The sequence below is a fragment of the Diaphorina citri genome, unplaced genomic scaffold (assembly GCF_000475195.1).
Source record: "Diaphorina citri unplaced genomic scaffold, Diaci psyllid genome assembly version 1.1 scaffold1810, whole genome shotgun sequence".
Taxonomy (NCBI): Eukaryota; Metazoa; Arthropoda; class Insecta; order Hemiptera; family Psyllidae; genus Diaphorina; species Diaphorina citri.
The window spans coordinates 20,612-32,351 of NW_007379236.1; the positions used below are offsets into that span (position 1 = coordinate 20,612).

At 31.3% G+C, this 11,740-nt stretch overlaps 2 protein-coding genes across 2 annotated transcripts; both read left to right on the plus strand.

Annotated features, from left to right (window-relative positions):
- Positions 1-1,681: 1,681 nt before the first annotated feature.
- Positions 1,682-2,012, plus strand: LOC103517322. Its single transcript, XM_026829456.1, has one exon. It carries the CDS (start codon positions 1,695-1,697, stop codon positions 2,001-2,003), a length of 309 nt encoding a protein of 102 aa, XP_026685257.1. The 5' UTR covers positions 1,682-1,694; the 3' UTR covers positions 2,004-2,012.
- A 7,601-nt stretch (positions 2,013-9,613) lies between these two features.
- On the plus strand, positions 9,614-10,518 carry LOC103517320 (activator of 90 kDa heat shock protein ATPase homolog 1; the record flags this gene model as incomplete). The annotated part of the gene is given in 2 exon segments (XM_008482347.2): positions 9,614-9,755; positions 10,242-10,518. Coding segments are annotated over 2 exon segments (357 nt in total), but the record flags the coding sequence as incomplete, so codon positions are not given.
- Positions 10,519-11,740: the final 1,222 nt, after the last annotated feature.

Sequence of the window (11,740 nt, forward strand, 5' to 3'; positions counted from 1 at the left end):
GTTATACGAGTCCATGTAATGAATATTAAACTCTATAGATCATGTTTTATTATTATTATTATTATTATTATTATTATTATTATTATTATTATTATTATTATTATTATTATTATTATTATTATTATTATTATTATTATTATTATTATTATTATTATTATTATTATTATTATTATTATTATTATTATTATTATTATTATTATTATTATTATTATTATTATTATTATTATTATTATTATTATTATTATTATTATTATTATTATTATTATTATTATTATTATTATTATTATTATTATTATTATTATTATTATTATTATTATTATTATTATTATTATTATTATTATTATTATTATTATTATTATTATTATTATTATTATTATTATTATTATTATTATTATTATTATTATTATTATTATTATTATTATTATTATTATTATTATTATTATTATTATTATTATTATTATTATTATTATTATTATTATTATTATTATTATTATTATTATTATTATTATTATTATTATTATTATTATTATTATTATTATTATTATTATTATTATTATTATTATTATTATTATTATTATTATTATTATTATTATTATTATTATTATTATTATTATTATTATTATTATTATTATTATTATTATTATTATTATTATTATTATTATTATTATTATTATTATTATTATTATTATTATTATTATTATTATTATTATTATTATTATTATTATTATTATTATTATTATTATTATTATTATTATTATTATTATTATTATTATTATTATTATTATTATTATTATTATTATTATTATTATTATTATTATTATTATTATTATTATTATTATTATTATTATTATTATTATTATTATTATTATTATTATTATTATTATTATTATTATTATTATTATTATTATTATTATTATTATTATTATTATTATTATTATTATTATTATTATTATTATTATTATTATTATTATTATTATTATTATTATTATTATTATTATTATTATTATTATTATTATTATTATTATTATTATTATTATTATTATTATTATTATTATTATTATTATTATTATTATTATTATTATTATTATTATTATTATTATTATTATTATTATTATTATTATTATTATTATTATTATTATTATTATTATTATTATTATTATTATTATTATTATTATTATTATTATTATTATTATTATTATTATTATTATTATTATTATTATTATTATTATTATTATTATTATTATTATTATTATTATTATTATTATTATTATTATTATTATTATTATTATTATTATTATTATTATTATTATTATTATTATTATTATTATTATTATTATTATTATTATTATTATTATTATTATTATTATTATTATTATTATTATTATTATTATTATTATTATTATTATTATTATTATTATTATTATTATTATTATTATTATTATTATTATTATTATTATTATTATTATTATTATTATTATTATTATTATTATTATTATTATTATTATTATTATTATTATTATTATTATTATTATTATTATTATTATTATTATTATTATTAAGTATTATTATTACTTGTTCTTTAGTACCTATAGGAGCTTTCATCAAAGATTTTGATTTTGACTCAGATTAACAAATTTTTCCTAATACTCTCAGTAATTTTTCCAGGGTATTGTATAGGTACTCTCCAGTCTAGGATGTTTATGTGTAATTCACGCAAAATGTTTTCCCTGTTCTCAGTGGTTTTGGCTCAGCCTCTGCTGCAGGCGCCTTCAGGATGTCCCGAGCCCTACGGAGTTCAAACCTACCCTCACCCACAACTGTGTGACCAATTCTACAAGTGTACCAATGGCACGTTGACTCTGGAACAGTGTGAAAATGGACTTCTGTACGATGGAAATGGAAACGTACACAACCACTGCAACTACTACTGGGGAGTCGACTGTGGAAACAGAAAAGCCGATTGTAAGTTATTCTGCCTAAAGGGCAGAACTAGAAATATATAAAATTTTAGTCAGCTCAATTTCATGTACTGAGAAAAAAAAGTCATGGGGTGCCACAATTTAGAGTGGAAGAAATTTATGGTGTTATTGCTGGAATGCTGTATTAAAGTGTCAAGGTTTGTACACAACCACTGCAACTACTACTGGGGAGTCGACTGTGGAAACAGAAAAGCCGATTGTAAGTCATTCTGCCTGAAGGGTAGAACTAGAAATATATAAAATTTTAGTCAGCTCAATTTCATGCACCGAGAAAAAAAAGTCATGGGGTGCCACAATTTAGAGTGGAAGAAATTTATGGTGTTATTGCTGGAATGCTGTATTAAAGTGTCAAGGTTCCTTATCATTAAAATGCATCAAGCGAAATATTGCAGGTTACATTACACAATAAGTTTGTGTATAAGTATAAGTCTCTGAGGACCATGAAAGCCATGATGGAGAATTTTGTTTGCTTCGTGTTGTTGACAATGTGTTGTTATTGTACCAAAGTTCAACTCGGAAGAATAGAATGTAGAACGAAAAATAGAAAGAGAGATGGAGAGAGAGAGAGAGATAGAGAGAGAGAAAAGAAAGAGTGAGAGAGAGAAGTAGAGGGAGAAAGAAAGAGAGAGAGAGAAGTAGAGAGAGACGGAGAAAGAGAGAGAGAGAAAGTTGAGATTCATTCGATCTTTCTTTCTCTCCTTCTCCGCCTTATTGTTCCTCCTCCTTCTCTTCCTCTTTCCCCTATTTCTTTTCTTTCTCTATCTTCCCCGTATTCTTCTTCCTTTTCTTTTTTTTCCGTTTCGTCCCTTTCTCCTTACTCTTCATCTTTATATTTAATTCTTCGTTTTTCCTTTGTTCCTTTTCTTTCCCTTCCTTCTCTCTCTTATCTCTTAACATCTCTCACACTTACTCTTTACTTCTCATTCCCCCTCCTCTCTCTCTCCCCCTCCCCCTCCCTCTCCTTATTCATATTACCATTATGTTTCAAGATGCATTGTTGTTGTTTCAACAATAAAAAATAAACGCCAGAAATAGCAAAGGGAGAGAGAAAGGGAGATAGAGAATAAGAGAGAGAGAGAGAGAGAGAGAGAGAGAGAGAGAGAGAGAGAGAGAGAGAGAGAGGTGTGAGAGAGAGAGAGAAGAGTTATTCTTCTTTCTTTTCTTTTTTTTCCGTTTCGTCCCTTTCTCCTTATTCTTCATCTTTATATTTAATTCTTCGTCTTTCCTTTGTTCCTTTTCTTTCCCTTCCTTCTCTCTCTTATCTCTTAACATCTCTCACACTTACTCTTTACTTCTGATTCCCTCTCTCTCTTTCTTTCTCTCTCTCTCCTTCTCCTTATTCATAATATACCATTATGTTTCAAGATGCATTGTTGTTGTTTCAACAATACAAAATAAACGCCAGAAATAGCAAAGGGAGAGAGAAAGGGAGATAGAGAATAAGAGAGAGAGAGAGAGAAAGGTGAGAGAGAGAGAAGAATGGGAGAAGTTGTAAAGAAGAACATATTTAGATACATAAATCTCTCCACAAAAGAGAAAGGAGAATAAAGAAAAGTACAAAATAAAAAGAACTAAAAACAAAGAAAACGTGTGAGAGAGAGAGAGAAGAATGGGAGAAGTTGTAAAGAACAACATATTTAGATACATAAATCTCTCCACAAAAGAGAAAGGAGAATAAAGAAAAGTACAAAATAAAAAGAACTAAAAACAAAGAAAACCATGAAGAAACAGTGTGGGGAGAGATTAAACAATAACAAGAGATTAAAGAGAGAGAGAGAAAGCGAGAACAAAAGGAAAACCTTCACTTGATGATGGGAGATAGAGAAAGACAAAACCATTTTCATAGGCAAATGGGAAGATTTTGTAGAATTTATGAAAGACAGAAACGAGAGAAGTTTGTTCTTTCTTCTTCAAAGAGGTTGGATAGAGGGAACTGTAAATGCTGAGGTCTTATTTCGAGACCTACTGCTAGCATACGCGTATATGATGCGGCGGTCCAAGTTGCAGAATATTGGAAGAGGAGTATCTGACACGGTCATTGGTCAAAGCGGACACGGAAAGTAATTAAGTATTGTCCTGAAAGCGAAGAGAGAAGGAAGACAGGGTATAGGATAGGAGAAAAGGCCATGTTAGAGGTAAAAGAAAAATCAGGGGAAGTAGACTAGAAGAAATAGGAGGAGTAAGAAAAGTAGAAGGAAGGAGAAAAAGAAATGTAGATTAGAAGAAAGATGAGAAATAGAAGAAAGAAGGGATGAAGGAGGAGATTAAGAGGTGGATAAGAAAGAAATTGTGCAGGAGAAAAGGAGTAGAAAGAAGAGAAGGAGGATGAGTTTAGAAGAAAGAGGAGGAGGAGGAGAGGAAGAAGAAGAAAAAGAAGAAGAAGGAGAAGAACAGAGAAAGAAGCACGAGAGAGATGTGAACGTTAGGAAGAAAAGAAAATGATGAGGGTAATTTTCTTTCCTTTTTTTTCGCTCGAGGGAAAAAAATCCTGTAAGATGTAATTATTTGTAGAATACGCTAAGGAATAAGGGAGAAAGAGATGGAGAAGACTTTTAACAAGAAATACTCGTATGAGATGGTATGGGAGGGAGAATCTTTATTTTCTAGTCTAGTTAGCGGATGTGCCAAAATCACCAAACTTTCGCTGCTATCTATATTTTTACTGGTTGTCCAGAGTTTTACTTATTACACCAGTGACTGGAGTAAACTGGTCCGGTCTTGCAGTCTTCAAATCACAAACTTTCATTATGATCTTGATATTTTCAACTCCACCGAATTCTTGACTCGTGTTTTCGACACGAAATGTTTTTGTTCCGTCTATAGACACACCGCCAAGTCATTTCGTTTAACGCCTTCGGTGAAACAAAATATAAAGGTAAGGGTTGTTGGAATCAAGAACCAAGTCTACAATCAGACTTAAATGGAGACATCGAGACAATACCTGTCGTGCTGCAATCCGCGCAAACCGATTGCTCAACGTAATCCAAAAAGGTATCTCTCATAGATTTGTACATAGCTCGGTACCAAAAAGGACTCATAGGTACATACTTGGCACACAGGTACCAAATAGGTATCTCATAGTGTCATAGTTTTAACTACTTGTGGGACATAGGCACCAAAAAGGTATTTCATAGGTATACCTACCTACTTGGTAAATAGGCACATTATAGGTACCAAAAAGGACTCATAGATAAATACTTGAAGAGTAGACTTGACATTCTACGAATAAACTGACTTAACTGACAGTAAAATAGCTCCTAATAACTTTAACCTTATCAAATTGATCCTAATATAACTACCATTATAAAAACACATCCAAGTGCCTGCGGCGCGTAAAAAAACGAAATCATTTCCGCGTATCTTTCGTGCCTACCTCCATATAATAATATGTTTGTGTACCATTTATAATGAATTACATATTTATAGTATTTACCTACAACCTTAAGTACTGTTTTGCCTGCAGAAAAAAGTATTATTATTAGATACCTACCTTACATGCGGCTAATTGCCTTCAAATGCTAGAGAATATATTTCAAAGTCATTTATACGTATATATGATTTAACTTCAATGTAAATTTGGTACCTAGATACCTACTGCTTATAACAGTTAGTTTGTAAAGTACATTTTAGAAGAGTTTCTGTATCTTTCAACTCGAAATTTGTCTCAAAACTTAAGCCGTTTCGGACACACCCTCTATGTTCAACAAGGCCACAACCACAACCTTACTACTGCAATTACTGGTACCTTAGTTGGTAGTCTAGTGCAAATAATCGTCACAAAGAAACTTGCTTGTAAAAGATCCCTGCCAAGTCTTGATGATAATAAGTTTGAAAATCTCGAGTAAAAGGCACGTTAGATTCGTAGAAGCTTAACCCATCTTTAGGGCTGTTTGCCCCTACACCTAAGCCTCAGATTGGGATTTTTGTGTATGGAGTTCAGCTGTAAAAGACACAGAGGACGTAGGGCATTTTCTACGAACTTCATTCACCTGGGTCTTGGAGTATCACGTTAGAGTGGTTGTTATTCTTTGAGCATATTTGAGAGTAGGGAATAGTAACTTCGTTTGGTTAAATACAGAACAGAATTGCATAGATGATCGAAGTAGAGGTCAATAATTTCCATATGTAGTGTCCCATGATGGTGCATCATTTTCCTCTCCTATGGTAGTGTCCCTTGATCGTGTTCATTCTCAGCGAACTTTATCTGTTTACCAACGAGAAAGAATCTAACCTATCCACTTTTCTCTTTTCTTTTTCAGTGAAAACTGGTTCGGAGAAGATAACAGCACTGGTGACAAGAAAAACTCAAACTAATGATACTTGAAATCTCAAAACAAATCATTATGTGATAATAACAGTTATGTCTCTTCTCAATCCTCATGACACGACTGTTATGTAAGGTTTCCAGCGTTTCTCAAAGTCGTTTGAACCAAAAAGTTCTTTGAGGGACATGGAACCCTTGGAAATTATTAGGTACCTTCCCGTAATCAAAGTTATTTGAGGAATGTGACAACCTTATTCAACGTTATTTGACAAAACGTTCTTTGAGGGACGTGGAACCACTTATATTTGAGTGACCCTTGATATCTGAGGGACCAGAGGCTGAAAGCTGAGTAAAACCACAAATGTACGGATTTTTAAAGCCTCTAGATGTAAACATCTCCAAGTAGAAGATACCTATCTGAAAACCGGGTTGGTACTTCCTTATGAGGAAAACTGAAGATTCATCTCCGGTTATGTATAGTTGTCAGTACAGGAAATATGCCACTTTATGCGTTAGGCTTGTCATAAATTCCTTTAATATTCACAGGAAACACTGTAAATTCCTATTACATACCTAACTAGATTTTTATCTCGAAGAATTTTTCTTCAGATAGTGGTCGAAGTATACGGACAGTTTGAACTCAAAGTAGGAAAGCTGAGGAACTACTGAGTATCTAATGGAAGTAGCAACCACTATGGTCAACATGACACATTCACAACTCAATTTCTTACATCTCAACAGTTTAACTGAATCTACAGCTTGTCATCACGTTTTTCAAATCCGTGACTTCTCTAGCATTTACCAGAAGAACTGAATAGAACTTTCCTTGTACGGATCTTTATTTCATCAGAATAAGACGATTCATGTTATGCAACGTTGATAAACAAAAACGGGTATACTTCCCACGATTGAGAATGCTGTCTGGTGAAAACAAACGGATGGTCGATGCCCGGAGGTCAAAAGATGACATGGTTTGCTATTCTAGGATTCAAGGTAACAATTGAAAGTAATATATTAGAAACTGTGAGTAAAGTGTTGTTTGCAGAATAGTTATATTCCATTCAACTTTCCAATAACCTCAGTACAACTTCGACACATGGAGAAAATGGTGTCAGAAATTGGTAGAGAAAACTAAAGGTGGCTAGTTGGATTTAAATAGTAACAGACAAAACTTTGACAAAATAAATATATTAGAAAATGAAAATTTACTGAAAAAATCTAAATAAAATTTATTAAATTTGTGGTGATGAAGCTGAGAGCTTTTTCACAATTTCTTTATCACAGAATTACTTTACTCCAGTAATACCGCCACTGGTCGCCACTCGATTAAAGTATGTAGCTACTTAATTGTCCTCACGAGGCTGAGTGCACCCCGAACTTCAAGCACATAGCCGACAAAACTTCGACCAGCTATATTTCAACTTTCCAATAAACCCAGTACAACTTCGACACATGGAGAAAATGGTGTCAGAAATTGGTAGAGAAAACTAAAGGTGGCTGGTTGGATTTAAATAATAACAGACAAAACTTTGACAAAATAAATATACCTATTAGAAAATGAAAATTTACTGAAAAAATCTAAAATCTAAATAAACTTTATTAAATTTGTGATGATGAAGCTGAGAGCTTTTTCACAATTTCTTTATCACAGAACTACTTTACTCCGGTAATACCGCCACTGGTCGCTACTCGATTAAAGTATGTAGCTACTTAATTGTCCTCACGAGGCTGAGTGCACCCCGAACTTCAAGCACATAGCCGACAAAACTTATACCCTACCGGGAATTAAACCCAGGACCTCCTGAGGGCAAGCCTGGTGTGATACCCACTCAGCCACGGAGATTTGCTATACCAAAATTCTTTCCGATAACTATTGAGACTTCGAAAAGACGTCGAAAATGTCACTGATTTGGTACCTGATCGAAAGTACGTTTTGCTCACAGCATAAAAAATCAATTAGCAATATTACGTTAGTCATGACATTAATTATAATTTCTCAAAGACTTAATGCGTGGGTGGGACAAACATAAATGGCTTTATATGGCCAATTTGAAGGATTACGGTTACGGAATATTTTAACTAATGCCGCGAGTTGAGGCAAAGAAATTGGTCGTGTGGAAACGCCAAGAAAAATGAGAAAAAGAACGTAAATAGTTGTCTCAATACTTATATCTACGGAAGCCTTATGGGACGGATAATTAGGGTTCAAGTAAGAGTTTTATTGTACTAGACAACTCCATAAATGCAAGGACCACTTCGATTGTTGAAACAACTTTTTTTCCAGTGTAAAACGAAACAAAAGTTGAAAAAATTGGCCGTTCATTCATTCAATGAGGCCATTGAATTTTTGGGGTAGAGTAAAAAAAAAAAATAAAAAAAAAATAAAAAAAAAAAAATAAGTTTATCAATAATATCGTCGCTTAACAACAATAGCGACTAACGACAAATTTGCAAATTTTCACGAAACAAGATTTTTCGTAAAGTTGACCTTTTTAGGGTATTATAGAAGGGAGAATGATTTTTTTTTTGAGATTCTATAGGTACTTATAAAGTACCTACCTATTAAAATCCAACTTGATCAACTGCCTTAGGTAGGTAGGTCCGCTTTTATTCCATAAGCGTCGACAGGTTTATCAAATATAATTATGATCATATTTTATGAATATTCTGATAGGGCATTATCAATATTATCATTTTATCAGGATTCCGTTGAATTGGCCGTGATTGGAGGCAGGTCAACGGAAATCCAGATCGAATCCTGAATATAGAATCGACTTAACTTTACACTACCCATCACAAGATAGGAGCTTTAATTCAGTGGCCGAGTATCACTGAAGAGCGAAAGACTTGGAAAATGGCAAAGAGTACTAGATATCAGTCTCCTTTCCTATAACCTTCAATTTATTTATTATTATTATTATTATTATTATTATTATTATTATTATTATGATTGGAAAAGATACAAGTCTAGAAGATTCTATTTCACAATAACTTGGCTGGCTCAGCTAACTTGTAGACTTCATTCAGAAAAAGGAGCCCTTTGGGAGTTGTGAAGGTCCAAAAAGCCTCAAATAACAATGAAAAAATTCCTTTTCCTTTTCTGTTGAACATGTAGGCACTTTTTGTCCAAGTTTACTAGCTGTTCAATAGTTTAGTAGGTAGAACTCAAAAACAGATGAGATGACTACCTAAATGTCCAGCAACTTAAAAAAGTTTTGAATACATGGGCCTTACCAAATTATTTTCAATTTTAAACCAAGCTATATGTACCTACTTATAAGATTTGTGTAAGTTGATGAAAAATCAAAAGAAATCTACTTATGTAAGAAAATCAATGTCAAACTAAGCAACAATTCAGATTTATTTGTTTCATTTCCTCAGACATACACCTTGTAAATACTTCCAGTTCCTGTCTATTATTTTAATTTAAACATGGCTAAATGGGGAGAAGGAGATCCTAGATGGATTGTTGAGGAGAGGCCAGATGCTACAAATGTGAACAACTGGCATTGGTAAGTACAACTCAGCCTCAGTAACTTCAAGTTAAAGTTGTGTCATGTGAATTATTTAGTGAAATGCTAAATACTAGGATTTGGTGTAGTGAAATGCTAAATACTAGGATTTGGTGATCATAAGTTGGTCCAAATACTTACAAAGCTCTTTAAATGATATTTCCAATTTAGATTTCAATGGCACTTTTCATCTTTTTTTTTCAATTGGTATAGGTATGTACCTAATGTATTATTTAAATCAAAGAATTCCCCGTGTGAATTATTTAGTGAAATGCTAAATACTAGGATTTGGTGATCATAAGTTGGTCCAAATACTTACAAAGCTTTTCAAATGATATTTCCAATTTAGATTTTAATGGCACTTTTCATCTTTTTTTTTTCAATCGGTATAGGTAAGTACCTAATGTATTGTATATATCAAAGAATTGATTCCCCCCTGAAAAACATCATCCTCAAATTTTCACTTTGTTTTGTTTCACATTTTAGGACAGAGAAAAATGCAAACCAGTGGTCAAAAGACAAAATCAAAGCATTGTTCCTTAATTTGGAAATTGAAATGAAAACTGCCAAAGTGAAACTGAAGGACATAGAAAAGTGTGAGGGAGAGGCTGTGATCAATAACCGAAAGGGGAAGTTGATATTCTTTTATGAATGGGACATCACCATCAACTGGACAGGCTTTGCATCTGGCAATGATACAGAGGTGCAAGGCAAAATTAATATCCCAAACTTGAGTGAAGAGAACAATGTAGATGAAGTGGAGGTATGTATCTGTACGAGTATACTTATCAACTAAAACTGGCTGTGAGGATTTGATATTGAGGCCATAGAAAGATGGTAACTAGCTTTAATTGTGAAATTCGTGTGATAAAAGGTCCTAGTTGGTCCCTTTTGATTTTGGTGCTTCTTGTGTTGACCGATCATCTGAATATGTCTTTAATCGATATGCATAGGCGAATTTGAGTTTCGTAGGTAGGTATATTTTTTTTATTTATTTTGAATCAATCTTCATAGCCTTACACAGTAAGGTTTTTTTCTTTTTCTGACTATAAAAGCTGCTTTTAACATTCAGGATCACTAGTATTAAGTTTAAAATCCTCTTAAAAGACCATTAACACCTGCAATGACCCCCGCCATGGTATGTTATGGTTAGGTAACAGTTTAGAGCTTGGCTAGACCAGTTTGCTTCATTCTGTTACAGTTTTTATTGGGTAAAAGCTCAGCTTGCCAAGCCTTGTTTTTTTCTTGTGCCAGTAAGCGAAGGTCAATCGATTCATTCCGAGTCTAATTCTATACTTTGCCGTCATATGTCTTAGTCATTAAGGATTGCCTGAGGAAAGTATGGAACCTATTTGTCGTTTGCATAGACTGCTAACGGTAACTAATTTTAACTATTGACTGTAACATATGAAATATTAGCTAATAGGTATTTTGTTACAAGTCCATGTAATGAATATTAAACTCTATAGATCATGTTTTATTATATTACTTATTTTGTGTACCTATGTGTAATGTTTTACATGTACAGAGTGCCATGGAGAAAATGGTGTCAGGATCCTTCAATACATTTTTTTTTTTTTTTTACCTTTGTCTCTGTTTATTTTTTCAAAGACATTCCTTTATTTGAACGAATGAGAGTTGTAACAATGAAGTCCACCCTCTGTCCATTTTATGTAGGCAAATAGGGAGCTTTAATTGTGAAATTCGTGTGATAAAAGGTCCTAGTTGGTCCCTTTTGATTTTGGTGCTTCTTGTGTTGACCGATCATCTGAATATGTCTTTAATCGATATGCATAGGCGAATTTTCCGTCCACTAGTTTCTGGGAATCGAATATACGACCTCTTCAACACAAGAACACCAAAAATTCACCCAACAAACCATTTTTTGTAGGTGTGTGTATTAGAAGTCGAAACACAAAAGCAACTTTTTGTCGACTTTGGAAATGGAACACTCGGTATTCGAGGTTACTGATTGCGTTCTTGGA